At 66.6% G+C, this 15329-nt stretch overlaps 1 protein-coding gene across 6 annotated transcripts; it reads left to right on the top strand.

The window, feature by feature from the left end:
* The first annotated feature begins 14 nt into the window (after positions 1-14).
* Positions 15-15222, top strand: Kif7 (kinesin family member 7). Of its 6 annotated transcripts, none has more exons than XM_070043241.1 (19): positions 15-94; positions 1642-1983; positions 4039-4239; positions 4347-4737; positions 4829-5354; positions 5741-5857; positions 6502-6729; positions 7614-7726; positions 8000-8109; positions 8203-8355; positions 9579-9781; positions 10812-11009; positions 11273-11398; positions 11514-11690; positions 12069-12284; positions 12361-12567; positions 12665-12863; positions 13926-14078; positions 14547-15222. In XM_070043241.1, the coding sequence occupies exons 2-19, from the start codon at positions 1656-1658 to the stop codon at positions 14912-14914; spliced, it is 4014 nt and encodes a 1337-aa protein (XP_069899342.1). In that variant the 5' UTR covers positions 15-94; positions 1642-1655; the 3' UTR covers positions 14915-15222. The 6 variants fall into 6 exon arrangements, with proteins under 6 accessions (XP_069899342.1, XP_069899343.1, XP_069899344.1 ...); XM_070043242.1 differs by having other exon boundaries at positions 7611-7726; positions 8206-8355; XM_070043243.1 differs by having other exon boundaries at positions 7611-7726; positions 11517-11690.
* The last annotated feature ends 107 nt before the right edge of the window (positions 15223-15329 follow it).

The raw sequence follows: 15329 nt of genomic DNA, 5'->3' as shown, positions 1-15329 counted from the left end.
GGGGTGCAGGGGTCCCGGTGACGGCATCGGGGCGCGCCGCGCGGAGGCGCCGGGCCCGCTCGCACGGCGGAGGGCTGCGCCCGCGCGCCGGCAGGTGGGTGCGGGCTTGGGCTGGGGGGTGCAGTGGGGGGGTCGCAGCCAGGGGGGGAGGGACGAGGCGGGGGAGGGCGCGGCCGGGGGGCGGAGCACAGCCGGGGGAGGGGAGGGACGAGGCCGGGCCCGGCGGGGTGGTCCCGGGACCCTGCCCGCCCGGGCGTCCCAGCTGGCCCCCCCTCTTCCTCTCCGGCCCCCGGGGAACTCCTCCCAGGGCGGGCCGGCCCCCCCTTTCCCAATTATGGGGGCCGAGGCCCGCATCCCGGGCCGGGCCTGGCGGCGCCCCGCATTCGCAGCCCCTGCTTCAAACTTTTTTGGGGGAGTCTGCCGCGTGCGGCGTCCCCGCGCCGGGCACCGCGGCCGGGCGGGGCGCACGGGGACCCCTGTGTGGTGGGCCCCCGCCGAGGGGCTCACCGAGGTCGGGGGGCGCGGAAGGCCCAGGCGGGCCGAGGCAGGCAGGGCCTGGCCCTGGGCGCTGGTAATGGCAGCTCCGAGGGCACAGAGGGGGTCCCGCGGCCTGGAAAGTGGAAGAGGCTTGGCAATTTCATCGTCGCGGTCAGTGGTCCACGGGCGCAGCACCCAGGGCAGTGTGTGTGTGTGTGTGTGTGTGTGAGGGGGGGTTGGTTGGCACAGAGCAGAGGCACCTCCTTGGCCCTCTGAAGGTGGGCCTGGCCTAAGCAGGGATGGAGAGATGCTTTGGTAACTGGGGTTGCTGGAGAGAGATGAGGAAGGCTTAGTGCCAGGGAGGAGAGTGGTTAGCCTTTTAACTCTTGCCTTTTTTTGAATCCTAAAGTCAGTGACCTGTGTTTGGAGGGTTAACCTGGGCGGGGGTGACCTTGATTACCTTTGCATTTCTGAAAGATGCCCCTGGCTGCTGTAGTGGGAGGGGTAGGGGGCAGGGAGGGGGGAGACTCAGATACAGAAAGAGTGCTGGCAGAAATCGCTCCAGCACCTAGACCAGGGCACTGACCGTAGGATGAGCAGCTCAGGTGATCCTGGGATATTTAGGAGGTGTAATGGGCAGGATTTGGTGGTTGCAGCACCATCTAGAAGGATCTGTTGGCTGTGTGTGTGTGTGTGCATGCGCGCGCGCGCGCGCGCGCGTGCGCATGCATGCATGCCAGTCCTGGGGCTTGACCTTAGGCCCCTGAGCTTTTTTTGCTCAGGGCTAGCGTTCTAGCCCTTGAGCCACAGTGCCACTTCTGGCTTTTTGGTGATTAACCAGAGACCAGAGTATCATGGACTTTCCTTCTCAGGCTAGCTTCAAACTGGGATCCTCAAATCTCAGCCTTCTTAGTAGCTAAGATGACGGGCATGAGCCACTGACACCCGGCCAGGATCTGTTGGCTTTTTAGCAGGTGGGGATGGAGTTCTGTGATCTAAGAGACTAAGGGAAAGCCGCGGCTGCTGAGGAATGGAGTTCCCCAGTGGGGTGTGGCTCTTTCCCCATCCCTCCAGAGTCTGTCCAGGCTGTGGGACCTGCAGGGTGTGTCTAGACCCCTGGAGTACAGGTGCCGGGGACAAGGGGGTCTTTCCTTCTTTCCGCAGAGCCTTCATTCGGTATGGGGCTGGAGGCCCAGCGGCTGCCTGGCGACGAAGAGGCTCCAGTGAGGGTGGCCCTTCGAGTCCGCCCGCTGCTGCCCAAGGAGCTGCTCCATGGACACCAGAGCTGCCTGCATGTGGAGCCAGAGGATGGCCGGGTCACCTTGGGGCGTGACCGCCACTTTGGCTTCCACGTGGTGCTGGCAGAGGACGCTGGGCAGGAGGCTGTGTACCAGGCCTGCGTGCAGCCCCTCCTGGAGGCCTTCTTTGAGGGCTTCAATGCCACTGTCTTTGCCTATGGCCAGACGGGCTCCGGGAAGACATACACCATGGGGGAGGCCAGTGTGGGTGAGTGACACTGCACCAGGCCCTGGGCACCTTCAACCTTCCACTAAGGGACCTGCCTGGAATAGGAACTGTGCTTTCTGAGGTTACTGTGTTTTTCTTCCCCTTTTTCTTGTTTTCTTGTGTGTCTGTGTGTGTGTGTGTGTGTGTGTGTGTTGGTGGTGATGGGGCTTGAACTTAGGTCCTGGGCACTGTCCCTGAGCTCGTCAGCTCAAGGTGAGCCCTCTACCACTTGAGCCACAGCGCCACTTCTGGTTTTCTGGTGGTTGATTGGAGATAAGAGTCTCAAGGACTTTCCTGCCCGGGCTGGCTTTGAACCACAATCCTCAGATCTCAGCCTCCTGAGTAGCTAGGATGACAGGTTTGAGCCACCAGCGCCCTGCCCCTTTCTTCTTTTGTTTTTGTGCTAGGGATGGACAGAGCCTCCTACATGCTAGGCAAGTGCTGTATCATGGAGCCACATCCCCAGCCCTGCCTGAGGTCACTCCCTGTTTTAGTGCATGCCAGCTGTTGTGACTGAATCTCATAGACCGGGTGGCACATTATCAAGTTTATTTCTCCCCGTTTTGGAGACTGGTCAGTGCTAGTGCTAACAGAGCAGAATCAGGACCCTTCAGACACCTCTTCCTCTAAATAATAAGGGACAAATTCCTCTCCTCCCCTCCATGACCTAGTCCCCCCAATCCTCACTCACACTGTCTCACCCAGAGTAAGGATTCCAACTCATGAGTTGTGGGGAGCATATAGCAGTTAGGAAAGCATGCTTGTTTATTGTAGGAAAACAGACAGGTAACTACATGCACAAAGCAACCTACTTGATAACTGCCTTGTAGAAATCACCCTGTGAGCATGCCGGTTTCTCTCTGAAAATTATTCTTCTTTAAAAACAAAAAAGTATGTGGCACCCGTTCTTTCCAATACTGTTTTATTTTCTGGATGATGTATCCCAGGGCCGGGGGTGTCGCTTACCTGCAGTGTTGTGAGCATACTCAGTCTGTGCATTTGATCCCCGGCACTGCAAAACGCAGAGACAGATAGGTAGACAGACAGACAGACAAGAGATGGAAAAATATGTGTCATAAAGAGTTCTCTGTAGGAGTAAACACTCATGTTGAAAAATCTGGTGGTGTGCAGTGCGGGGGGAGGGTTGAGGGCCTGGGGGGGGCGGGCGGCCTGATGCCCTGCGCTGTCCCCCCTAAACTGCCCCCCCGAACTGTTCCCCCCACGCCCTGAGCTGTCCCCCCGGGACCCTGCACTGTCCCCGACACCCTGCGCTGTCTCCCCACGCCCTGCACTGTTCCCCCCACACCCTGCGCTGTTCCCCTGACACCCTGTGCTGTCCCCCCACGCCCTGTGCTGTCCCCGACACCCTGCGCTGTCCCCCACGCCCTTGCTGTCCCCCCACGCCCTGCGCTGTTCCCCCCATGCCCTGCGCTGTCTCCCCACGCCCTGCACTGTTCCCCCCACGCCCTGCACTGTCCCCCTGACACCCTGTGCTGTCCCCCCACGCCCTGTGCTGTCCCCGACACCCTGCGCTGTCCCCCACGCCCTTGCTGTCCCCCCACGCCCTGCGCTGTTCCCCCCACGCCCTGTGCTGTCCCCCCGACACCCTGTGCTGTCCCCCCGACACCCTGCGCTGTCCCCGCACTGTCCCCCCACGCCCTGCACTGTACCCCCACGCCCTGTGCTGTCCCCCTGACACCCTGCGCTGTCCCCCCACTGTTCCCCCACGCCCTGCGCTGTCCCCCCACTGTCCCCCCATGCCCTGCGCTGTCCCCCCACGCCCTGCACTGTCCCCCCACGCCCTGCACTGTCCCCCCACGCCCTGTGCTGTCCCCTGACACCCTGCGCTGTCCCCCCACTGTCCCCCCATGCCCTGCGCTGTCCCCCCCACGCCCTGCACTGTCCCCGACACCCTGTGCCGTCCCCCCACGCCCTGTGCTGTCCCCAACACCCTGCGCTGTCCCCCACGCCCTTGCTGTCCCCCCCCCACGCCCTGCGCTGTCCCCCCACGCCCTGCGCTGTCCCCCCACACCCTGCGCTGTCCCCCCCCCGCAGCCTCCCTGCAGGAGGAGGAGCAGGGCATCATCCCGAGGGCCATGGCCGAGGCCTTCAAGCTGATCGATGAGAACGACCTGCTGGACTGCCTGGTGCACGTGTCCTACCTGGAGGTGTACAAGGAGCAGCTCCGCGACCTGCTGGAGGTGACCACGGCCAGCCGCGACATCCAGCTGCGGGAGGACGACCGCGGGAGCGTGGGTGAGCGGTGCTCCCTCCCCGGCCTACCTGGGTGGCTCCGCTGGACTGGGGACGGGAGGACGGGGTGGCCGCCCCGGGGAGGGGCTCACGGCCCTCCGTGCCCGCAGCGCTGTGCGGGGTGAAGGAGGTGGACGTGGAGGGCCTGGACGAGGTGCTGAGCCTGCTGGAGATGGGCAACGCGGCGCGGCACACGGGGCCCACGGCCTTCCACCGGCGCTCCAGCCGCTCGCACACGGTGTTCACGGTGACGCTGCGGCAGCGCGGCCGCGCCCCGGGCCGCGCGCCCCGGCCGGCCGGCCGCCTGCTGCTCTCCAAGTTCCACTTCGTGGACCTGGCGGGCTCGGAGCGGGCGCTGCGGACGGGCGGCGCGGGCGCGCGGCTGCGGGAGAGCGTGCGCATCAACAGCAGCCTGCTGGCGCTGGGCAACGTCATCAGCGCGCTGGGGGACCCGCGGCGGCGCGGCAGCCACGTGCCCTACCGCGACTCCAAGATCACCCGGTGAGGGGGCGCGGGGGGGGGGGGGGAGGGGGCGCAGGCCCTGACCCCTGACCCCACCCCCGACCTCACCCCGCCCCCGCCCCGCCCCCAGGATCCTCAAAGACTCGCTGGGCGGGAACGCCAAGACCGTGATGATCGCCTGCGTGAGCCCCTCGTCCTCCGACCTGGAGGAGACGCTGCACACGCTCAACTACGCCAGCCGCGCGCAGAACATCCGCAACCGCGCCTGCGTCAACTGGAAGCCCGAGGCGGAGCGCGGGGCCGAGGACGAGGCCGCGGCGGGGCCCCGGGGGCCGCCGCGCCACCGCTCGGAGACGCGCATCATCCACCGCGGCCGGCGCGCCCCCGGCCCCGCCGCCGGCCCCGCGGACCCCGCCGCCGCGCGCCTGGGCGCCGAGTGCGCGCGCTACCGGGCCCGCACCCTGGCCGCCTACAGCCTCCTGCGCCAGCTGCAGGCCGAGCCCGGGCTGCCCGGCGCCGCCGCCCGCAAGGTGCGCGACTGGCTGTGCGCCGTGGACGGCGAGCGCAGCGCGCTGAGCTCCGCCTCGGGCCCGGACAGCGGCGTGGAGAGCGCCCCGGCCGAGGACCCCGCGGCGCCCGGCGGGGCCCCGGCTCAGGTGTGCACCTGCCCGCCGTGGGGGGTGGGAGGCGGCCAGGGCCCTCCCACTCGGGACGCCGAGATCCGAGGATCCCGTGCCACCCCGTCCCCCACCAGCACCGAGCCTGTGGCGCGGGGGCTCAAGCGGTAGAGTGACAAAACCAAGAGCTCCAGGCCCTGAGCTCAAGCGCCAGGACAGACAGACACAGACACACAGTCACCCCTGATGACTGGGGTCCGGGGCCTGGCCGGCAATGACAGTACCGTTACTGATTGGTGAAGAATGGCCGGAGTAGCCCAGGTGGCCTGCATGGCTGGCCCCTGGGGCCCCGGGGCTCGGAGCGGGGTCGGGTGGAGCCGGGAAAGGCCGGCCCGGCCGCCCACTCTGGAAGCCTCTCTCCCCAGGAGGACGAAGGGGCGCAGCAGCTGCTGGCCCTGCAGGCCCAGGTGGCGCGGCTGGAGGAGGAGAACCGGGATTTTCTGGCTGCGCTGGAGGACGCCATGGAGCAGTACAAGCTGCAGGTGGGGCCGCCTTCCAGGGCGCGGTCCGGGGGTGGGGGGCCGGGGAGGCTGAGATGCCCGGATGACAGGATGAGCACGGGAGGGGGGTGAGGGGGGGCGGCAAGGGGCAGTTGCAGAGCCGCTGGACGGATTTGTGTGGAGAGGCGGGGCTGTGGCCGGGCACCCCGCCCACCGGGCACCCCCGGGGAGCCAGCGCCTCCAGCACCCGGACTAGGGGTACAGGGCGCATGGGAAGCCCTGGGGGAAAGGGCTGGGGCTTGCCGCTGAACTGGTGCTGTATCCTGGGGAACCCGGGAACCTGATCTTCAGTCTGCCGCAGAGGTGGGGTGCTAGCACCCCGGACCATCAGCAAGCCGCCCTGCCCGCCGGCCCCGCCCACCTCCGGCCCCGCCCACAGCAACCACGCCCCCACACGTCACCTACCGGCCACGCCCCTTCACCATGCTCCTGCAAGGCCACGCCCCCACTGGCCACACTCCACTCATGTCTGTCACATACCGGTCACGCCCCTTCGCCACGCCCCCTGCAAGGCCACGCCCTCACCCTTGCCTGCCACTGGTCACGTCCCTTCACCGATGCCACGCCCATGCACCACGCCCCCCGCAAGGCCACGCTCCCGGCACCACTTGGACCGTATCTTGCAGAGTGATCGGCTGCGGGAGCAGCAGGAGGAGATGGTGGAACTTCGGCTGCGGCTAGAGTTGGTGCGGCCTGGCTGGGGGGACCCCGGGCTCCTGCAGGGCCTGCCCCCCGGATCCTTCATGCCCAGGCCTCACACAGCCCCTCTTGGGGGCGCCCACAGCCAACGACTGGGCATGGTGCCCTCTGGTTGTCTTCCTGGAGATGAAGTTGACCCTGAGCCATGGGGTGAGGTGAGGAGGGGCAGCGCCGGTTCTCGGGGCTGGGGTCGGTTGGGATGGGCCGGGTTCAGCTCTGGCTGGGGAGGGTGGCCACGTGGGAGCACTCCCTCCTTTCCTTGGAGCCAGCTGTGAGTTACAGGCTGCCTGTTCCCGTGTCCGCGGAGGGAAGGAAGGGTGGGGGGAGGTTAGAGACGGGTCTGGTTCTCACTCCCGAAGGCTTGCCACTCTGCGTCTCTTCATGGCTAGCCTGGCAAGTTCATTCTTCCCCGAGCCCCGATTTGTCTGAGTCCATCTCCTGTGTTGCATTCACTCCAGTATTTAACCCTCTATCCCTCCTCCCTCCCAGCCCAGCTCATCTCAGCTCACACCCATAATCCTAGCTACTCAAGAGGCTGAGATTTGAGGATCATGGTTGGAAGCTGGCCCTGCCTCTCCCCCCTCCCCAAAAAGTCTGTGAAACTCTTCTAATTAACCAGCAAAAAGCTGGAAGTGGAGATGTGGCTCTAGTGGTAGGGTGCTAACCTTGAACGAAAAAGGCACTGAGCAAGAGTCATAAGTTCTGAGTTCAAGCCCCAGTACCGGCATCCAAAACGATAAAATAATGTCTTGGTCTTGGATTGGGTGCCTGCCTGTGCACACCCACCCACAGCTCAGCTCTGGCAGGGTTGGGTAGTTAGATGGGACTTGGGTTTGAACCATTTGTGCCTGAGCGCCAGGTGCCATGGAGCTGGGGTGGGGGCAGGCACGTGCCCAGCTGAGCCTGGCCTGGCAGGGAAGGCTGGGCTGGCCTGGGGGCGGTGCCCAGGAGGGGCAGCGCTCTGCAAGGGTAGAGCCGGGGTGGGAAAGGCCCGGAAGATGTCTGCTGGATTCCCCAGCCCCCGCTACTCCCCTAGCAGGTGACGGACGGCAGGGAGGCTGGAGCCGAGCTGGCCGAGGTGGACAGGCTGGAGAGCGGCTCCTCTTCAGAGGAAGAAGAGGAGCTGCCCAGGAGGGCCTTACACCTCCGCAGGTGAGTCCATTGCCGGCCTGACGGGGAGTCGGGGCTGAGGCTGTAATATGGGGTGACCCAGGCCTCTGAATCCCCCCAGGTGGCCCTTGATGCCCCCAGCTGCATGGAAGCACCCCCACGCTCTCTCTGTTCTCTGGATTCTTCCAGATTCTTGTCCTGAGGGCTGGAGGGCCTAGTGGCTTCTTCCTTCAGGCCCAGGCGATGGGCTGGGGTTGGAACCAGGGGCCAGGGGCAGGCTGCGGAGCAGGGCAGACTCTCACTTCTGCTCATCAGGAATGGAGTCAGCCACTGGAGCCAGAGGCAGAGGCCAGGGAGCCCGCCGGACAGGAAGGACCCGGAGGCCTGCCCTCAGGAGCCGGGAGCTGCCGTCCCCGGGCCCAAACGTGAGCTGGGAGGGACGCGGAGCGGGGCTCTTTCCCGGGCACACACCCTGGCAGCTTTTCACCCAGGGAGGCCCTGGCGTCTGCCTGTTCCAGCAGCCGGTGGCCGTCAGGCTGTGGTCCCCACCCGCCAGGCCCCCGCCGCCTCGGCCTGGGAGTGGCGGCTGGCCCAGGCCCAGCAGAAGATCCGGGAGCTGGCCATCAACATCCGCATGAAGGAGGAGCTCATTGGGGAGCTGGTTCGGACAGGTGAGGTTGGCGCGGGCCGGGCCTCGCCCCCCACTACCGGCCCTTCCCTGCCCGTGGCTCCTGGGAGGGAGGTGCAGCTGCGCGGCCTCCAGCCGGCCACCTGACCCCCCCCCCCCCCCCCCGCCTGTCCGCTTCCTCCTCTAACCTGGGGCCCGAGCTGGCTGCGCTTCCACGGCAGTTTGTGGTGAAGCACAGTGGCTCCGGAGGGCTCACATGGGCCGTCCGCGGTAGGGCTGACTTTTCAGGGCTGCCTGCTTCAGCATGCGCATGCCCAGCCTCGCCACATCAGCAAGGCAGCCTGGGGTGTGTGTGTGTTTAGCCCCTGGAGTTATTGTAATGCTTGGGAGTGTGTGACAGATTACTGTGCAGTTTCCAGTGAAGAGGCTGAGAAGCAGGGGTGACGGGAACACACTGACTTCCTTTTGTCGTTGTTTTTCCTGTACTGGGGCTTGAGCGCAGGCCCTGGGCCCTGTCCCTTAGCTTTCACTCAAGGCTGGCGCTCTACCACCTGAGCCACAGCTCCACCTCTGGCTTTTTGGCGCTTTCATTGGAGTTGAGAGTCTCACGGACTTTCCTGCCTGGGTCTGGCTTTGAACCACGATCCTCAGATCTCAGTCTCCTGAGTAGCGAGGGTGCCTCCCCTTTCTGGAGACTTCCTGTCCAGGCTTTGCAGACCCTAATTTTTCCCCCTGTATTCAGGGCTGGTAGATTTGATGCAAACGGCAGACACCGTGTCTTCCCGTCCTCCTCCATCCTGTTACCGTTCAACAATATTTGGACATTTAAAAAAAATATAACCATAAAGCACATTTTACAAAGCGCACGTCATTTGGGGCTGGGGCAGGCGAGCACTCTGCCGCTGCAAACGCTCTCATGCCCAGCGCGCAAGACCGGCCTCCCTGTGCGCAGCGGAATCCTCACAGCACTTCACTTAGGAGGACTGCAGTTCGAGGCCAACCCGGCCCCCACCTACCCCTCCCCCCAAGCAGCGACACCCGCTATCAGAGGATGAGCCAGGGTGGCGCTGTGCGCTTCCAGCCCCAGGAGCAAAGGGCAAGATCCTATCTGAAGCACAGAAAGGGAGGGGGCGCGGGGCGGGAGAGGAGGGGGGCCTCCTGCTTGCCTCCGCGGCACCACACGCACAGGCATCCAGGCCGTGGGAAAAGCAGCTCCCGCCCCGGGAGCCGTGCCCGTGCCACCGGGGCCTCCCCCTTGCTTTGCAGGGAAGGCGGCCCAGGCCCTGAACCGTCAGCACCGCCAGCGCATCGGGCAGCTGGAGCGGGAGGCGGAGCGGGCGCGGGCCGAGCTGAGCGAGGGCCAGAGGCAGCTGCGGGAGCTGGAGGCCCGGGAGCCGCGGGATGCGGGCGAGCGCTCCCGGCTGCAGGAGTTCCAAAAGAGGGTGGCTGCCGCCCAAAGCCAGGTGCAGGTCAGTGCCACGCCCGCGCCGGGGCCCTGTGCGCCCGGGCCCCGTGCACAGCCCTGCCCGCTCTGTCTGGCGTGTACAGGAGCCGGCCCCGCTGGGCCCGCAGCGCCGCAGGGCTGGCGGGCAGCTCCGTGCACAGACCCAGCAAGGCGGGGCTCTGCCCTCCGGCTCGCTCCCACTACCCACCCCTCCCCGTCCACCCGTCTGTCCGTCCTTCGGACGCCATCAGTTTATCTTCCCATGGGCCGCTGGGCAGACAGCACCCATGTGGCACCTGCCCTCTGTCCACTGGTGGCTGTGGCAGCTGTGTCCTTTGCTACCCGTGCTGTGTTCTTGGGGTCCTAGGTTGGGACACTGTCCTCGCTGCCCTTCCCCGGGCACCACTCTCCAGGTGTGCCGACGCCTTCTGCCCTGGGAGTGGCCCCTTGTGGCCTCATTTACCCCCCGTGGCTGCCTAGGGGCCCGGTGCGCCTCCAGTCAGGTCTCGAGTACGGGGCTGGGGGGCGGGACTCCCATCTGGGCCATAGTACTGTCCATCCTTGCTGATCTGTCCTGTGGGGTTGAGGATAGACCCACCACTGAGCCACATCCCCCAGCCCTTCTTCCCTAATTTCAACCTTCATGGGATTCCACTCACCTGTCCATGCTCTCGCCCTCCCCCTCCTTCCCATCCTCCCTGCGTCCCCTCCTTCAGTACAGACGTCCATCCAAAGGGACGGTCAGGAGTCTGGGCTCTGGGGCTGACTGCTGGGTGGACCCCAGCTGTGCTGTGTCTTGGGTTAAGTTCCCTAAACTCCCTGTGCTAAGGTTTCCCAATCTGAACCGAAGGGGATAATAGGAGTCTCGATTGTCACGCTGGTGCGGTTTGTTTCACAAACCCAGAGCCCGGCTGTCAGCGCTGGGTGCCTGGGGCAGGCCCAGCAGCTGCCCGGCCCCTCTGCCCTGCGTCCCTTGTCTGCCCGTTGGTCCTTGGCAAGGGGCGAGCACGAAGCCAGGCCTGCAGGAGCCCCACGCACGGCTGTACGGGTCGCAGGTGCTGAAAGAGAAGAAGCAGGCGACCGAGCGGCTGGTGTCGCTGTCGGCGCAGCGCGAGAAGCGGCTGCAGGAGCTGGAGAGGAACGTGCAGCTCATGCGGCGGCAGCAGAGCCAGCTGCAGCAGCGGCTGCGGGACGAGACGGAGCAGAAGCGGCGCCTGGAGACGGAGATGAGCAAGCGGCAGCACCGTGTCAAGGTCAGGCCGGGCCCAGGGCGCGTGGGGCCGGGCCTCCTCCTCCCCGTGTGATCTTACAATGTGTGGGCTGCAGCCCCTCTGAGACCTGGGCACCCAGCTCTGGGGAGCGCTGAGTGGGCTGGAGGTCGTGAGTGATGGGTGTGCTGGGACCTGGCGAGCATCTGCGCCCGCGTGCCGGTCCGTGGCTGTGGGTGCACAGGGCAGGCCTGGGAGGGGCGCGGGGCGTCGCTCTGGCCGGCCACGTCCACCGGCTCCTCCGCCAGGAGCTGGAGCTGAAGCACGAGCAGCAGCAGAAGATCCTGAAGATCAAGACGGAGGAGATCGCGGCCTTCCAGAGGAAGAGGCGCAGCGGCAGCAATGGCTCTGTGGTCAGCCTGGAGCAGCAGCAGGTGGGCGGGGCGCGCGTGCTCTGCAGCGGGGTTGGCCGCTGCGGGCCGTGGGTGGGTGGAGCCTTCCACCAGGGCGGGGAGCTGAGGGCTCTCCACCCCGTTGCCGCACCCTCAGAAGATCGAGGAGCAGAAGAGGTGGCTGGACCAGGAGATGGAGAAGGTGCTGCAGCAGCGGCGGGCGCTGGAGGAGCTGGGGGAGGAGCTCCGCAAGCGGGAGGTCATCCTGGCCAAGAAGGAGGCCCTGGTGCAGGAGAAGACAGGGCTGGAGAGCAAGCGCCTGCGGTCCAGCCAGGTGAGGCCGGCTAGGGGAGGCCGTGCCTGGGGAGATTCTGCCAGCAGAGATCCAGCCTGGAGACATTTACCTAAGATGAGTCTCTGCCAGGTGACGTTCCTGCCAGGCAAGTTCAGGCAGGTGAAGCTGCCCTACGCGACCGCAAATGAAGCCACGGGAACTCTAGGGCCCGTGGGTGTTGGTGGCCAGGCGCTGGCCTCCTCCCTCCGCTGCCCCGCGCCCTGCTCTGCGCTCTGGGAGCCGGGGCGTCGGGACTGTGGGTCTCCTGCGGGAGGGACGTACCCGCCTTGTCTTTCGGGGAGTCCACGGCCCATTCTGTCACCCGTGAGGACCGTGCTTGCTCTTTCCCTGACCCCTGGCGGTGCTGTCTGTCCCCAGGCCCTGAATGAGGACATCGTGCGGGTGTCCAGCCGCCTCGAGCACCTGGAGAAGGAGCTGTCTGAGAAGAGCGGGCAGCTGCGGCAGGGCAGCGCCCAGAGCCAGCAGCAGATCCGCGGCGAGATCGACGCCCTGCGCCAGGAGAAGGACGCGCTGCTCAAGCAGCGCCTGGAGATCGACGGCAAACTGCGGCAGGGCAGCCTGCTGTCCCCCGAGGTGCGCCCCGCGGTGGCCGCCCTGCCCCCGCTCCCCGGCGCGAGCCCCGTCCTCTACCTCCGCCCGTGTCCCGCAGGAGGAGCGGACGCTGTTCCAGCTGGACGAGGCCATCGAGGCCCTGGACGCCGCCATCGAGTACAAGAACGAGGCCATCACGAGCCGCCAGCGGGTGCTGCGGGCCTCGGCCTCCCTGCTGTCCCAGTGCGAGATGAACCTCATGGCCAAGCTCAGCTACCTCTCCTCCTCCGAGACCAGAGCCCTGCTCTGCAAGTACTTCGACAAGGTCAGGCAGCCCGCTCCAGCGGCGGCAGGGCGGGGACAGGGACAGGCCAAGGCCAGGGCTGAGGGCCCGCCCGTGACCCAGGGCCGCCGCGTGACAGGTGGTGACGCTGCGGGAGGAGCAGCACCGGCAGCAGATCGCCTTCTCGGAGCTGGAGATGCAGCTGGAGGAGCAGCAGCGGCTGGTGTACTGGCTGGAGGTGGCTCTGGAGCGGCAGCGCCTGGAGATGGACCGGCAGCTGACGCTGCAGCAGAAGGAGCACGAGCAGAGCGTGCAGCTGCTGCTACAGCAGGGGCGAGGTGGGCGGCCAGCATGCCCCCCGCAGCCCTCCCCACAGCCCCGCAGCCCTCCCCACAGCCCCTCAGCCCCCCACAGCCCCTCAGCCCTCCCCACAGCCCCTCAGCCCCCCACAGCCCCTCAGCCCCCCACAGCCCCTCAGCCCCCCACAGCCCCTCAGCCCTCCCCGCAGCCCCGCAGCCCTTCCCACAGCCCCTCAGCCCCCCACAGCCCCTCAGCCCCCCACAGCCCCTCAGCCCCCCACAGCCACTCAGCCCTCCCCACAGCCCCGCAGCCCCCCCCACAGCCCCTCAGCCCCCCACAGCCGCTCAGCCTCTCAGCCAGCGCCCCCCACAGCCGCTCAGCCCTCCCCACAGCCCCACAGCCCCGCAGCCCCCCCCACAGCCCCGCAGCTCTCCCCACAGCCCCGCAGCCCCCCACGGCCCCTCAGCCCCCCACAGCCGCTCAGCCCTCCCCACAGCCCCCCAGCCCCCCACAGCCGCTCAGCCCCCCACGGCCCCTCAGCCCTCCCCACAGCCCCACAGCCCCGCAGCCCTCCCCACAGTCCCTCAGCCCTCCCCACAGCCCCGCAGCCCTCCCCACAGCCCCGCAGCCCTCCCCACAGCCCCGCAGCCCTCCCCGCAGCCCCGCAGCCCTCCCCACAGCCCCTCAGCCCTCCCCACAGCCCCGCAGCCCTCCCCACAGCCCCTCAGCCCCCCACAGCCCCTCAGCCCCCCACAGTCCCTCAGCCCTCCCCGCAGCCCCGCAGCCCTTCCCACAGCCCCTCAGCCCCCCACGGCCCCTCAGCCCTCCCCACAGCCCCTCAGCCCCCCACAGCCCCTCAGCCCTCCCCACAGCCCCTCAGCCCCCCACGGCCCCTCAGCCCTCCCCACAGCCCCTCAGCCCCCCACGGCCCCTCAGCCCTCCCCACAGCCCCTCAGCCCCCCACAGCCCCTCAGCCCTCCCCACAGCCCCTCAGCCCCCCACAGCCGCTCAGCCCTCCCCACAGCCCCTCAGCCCTCCCCACAGTCCCTCAGCCCTCCCCACAGTCCCTCACGCCCCTCTCCTCCGCCTTCCCTCGCTAGACCACCTGGGCGAGGGGCTGGCGGACAGCAAGAGGCAGTACGAAGCCCGGATTCATGCTTTGGAGAAGGAGCTGGGACGCCACCTGTGGATAAACCAGGAGCTGCGGCAGAAGCTCGGGGGCCCCGGGGGCGGCGTGGCCGGCCCAGGCAGGGGTAAGTAAGCTCACCCAGCCCGGGGACCCGGTCCCAGCCTGGGCCGCACTGCTGGAAGTCACACACTTCTCTGGGGGAACACTTTGACCACTCACCTGCACCGTTGTTTCCAGTACTTGAACTCAGAGCTGCCTGCTTGCTAGGCAGGTGCTCCACCACTTGAGCCACTCCACCAGTCCCTTTTGGTGGAAGTCATTTTCTGGGCTGGGTCTTGCTTTCTACCGGGGCTGGCATAGGCTCTGTGCTTCCTTCCTCTCTGCGCTGACCAGCCCGGCCCCAGCAACGGCTGGGTGTGTCCCGCCACCTGTGATCCCTGATCCGTCTGCCAAGTAGCTAGGGCAGACTTGGGCCCCGGTGCCGGATCACGCTTGTTTCTGCTGGCTCATTCCAGTCGCTCACAGCACTGGGCCTCGGGGAAGCCAGGTGTGAGGACAGCATCTCCCCCAAGGACCCGCTGTTCTCTTGCAGGGGGCGAACGGCGGACCCTCGGCACGGAGCACAGACAGGCTCCTGGAGAAGATGGGCTGCACACAGCAGGCCCTGAACTTTTCTGGCCACCCTCGCTCCCCGAGGCTGGGCCCCGAGCCAGGGAGGAGCCGAGGGACCCGGTGCGGGGGCCCCTGCCCCTAACGTGGAAGCGCTGCAGTCTGGGCGGCGAGGAGCAGGGCTCCCCCGAGGACCCGAGGCCGCGGGAGGTGGCCGAGCCCCTAGGGGCCCGGGTGTTACCTGCAGGGGATGGGGGCCTGTCCTGGAACTTCGGACCCTTGCTCAAGTCCCGGTGGGAGCCCCGAAGAGCCAGCCCAGGCATGATCGATGTCCGCAGGAATCCCCTGTAGAGCCGGGGCCCAGGCTGCCTCCGCCCTGCTCACGCCTGCAGATGGTGGCATCTGGGGCTTCAGCCCCGAAGTGGGCTCTTCTGCTGTACCTGGGATGCACCTGTTCTCGCCACACCTCCAGCCCTTACTTTGCAAGTAGACGTAAATCCTTGCGACCCACTTTGAGCCGCTGCTCGTGGTGTGGGACTCTGGACACAGGCTCCAGTACAGGTCAGCTGCAGCAGGTGTCTATGCAGCAAAGGTCTACATAGCCAGGGGACGTGGGAAATGATGACTTAGAATTTTTACAAACCATTTTGCAATAAACAGGGATGTGATCTCTTCCTGTGGTTTGAATCTGAAATGTCCGCTAGCTGGTGGTGTGGTGGGAGGCGCTGGGACCGCCCCGGAAGCGGCGTGGCCCGGTGGAAGGGAG

This window comes from Dipodomys merriami, unplaced genomic scaffold (genome assembly GCF_024711535.1).
Source record: "Dipodomys merriami isolate MVZ:Mamm:240054 unplaced genomic scaffold, mDipMer1.0.p SCAF_33, whole genome shotgun sequence".
NCBI classification, from domain to species: Eukaryota; Metazoa; Chordata; class Mammalia; order Rodentia; family Heteromyidae; genus Dipodomys; species Dipodomys merriami.
The sequence above is the reverse complement of the archived record's forward strand: the minus strand, read 5'-3'. Positions and strand labels throughout refer to the sequence as shown.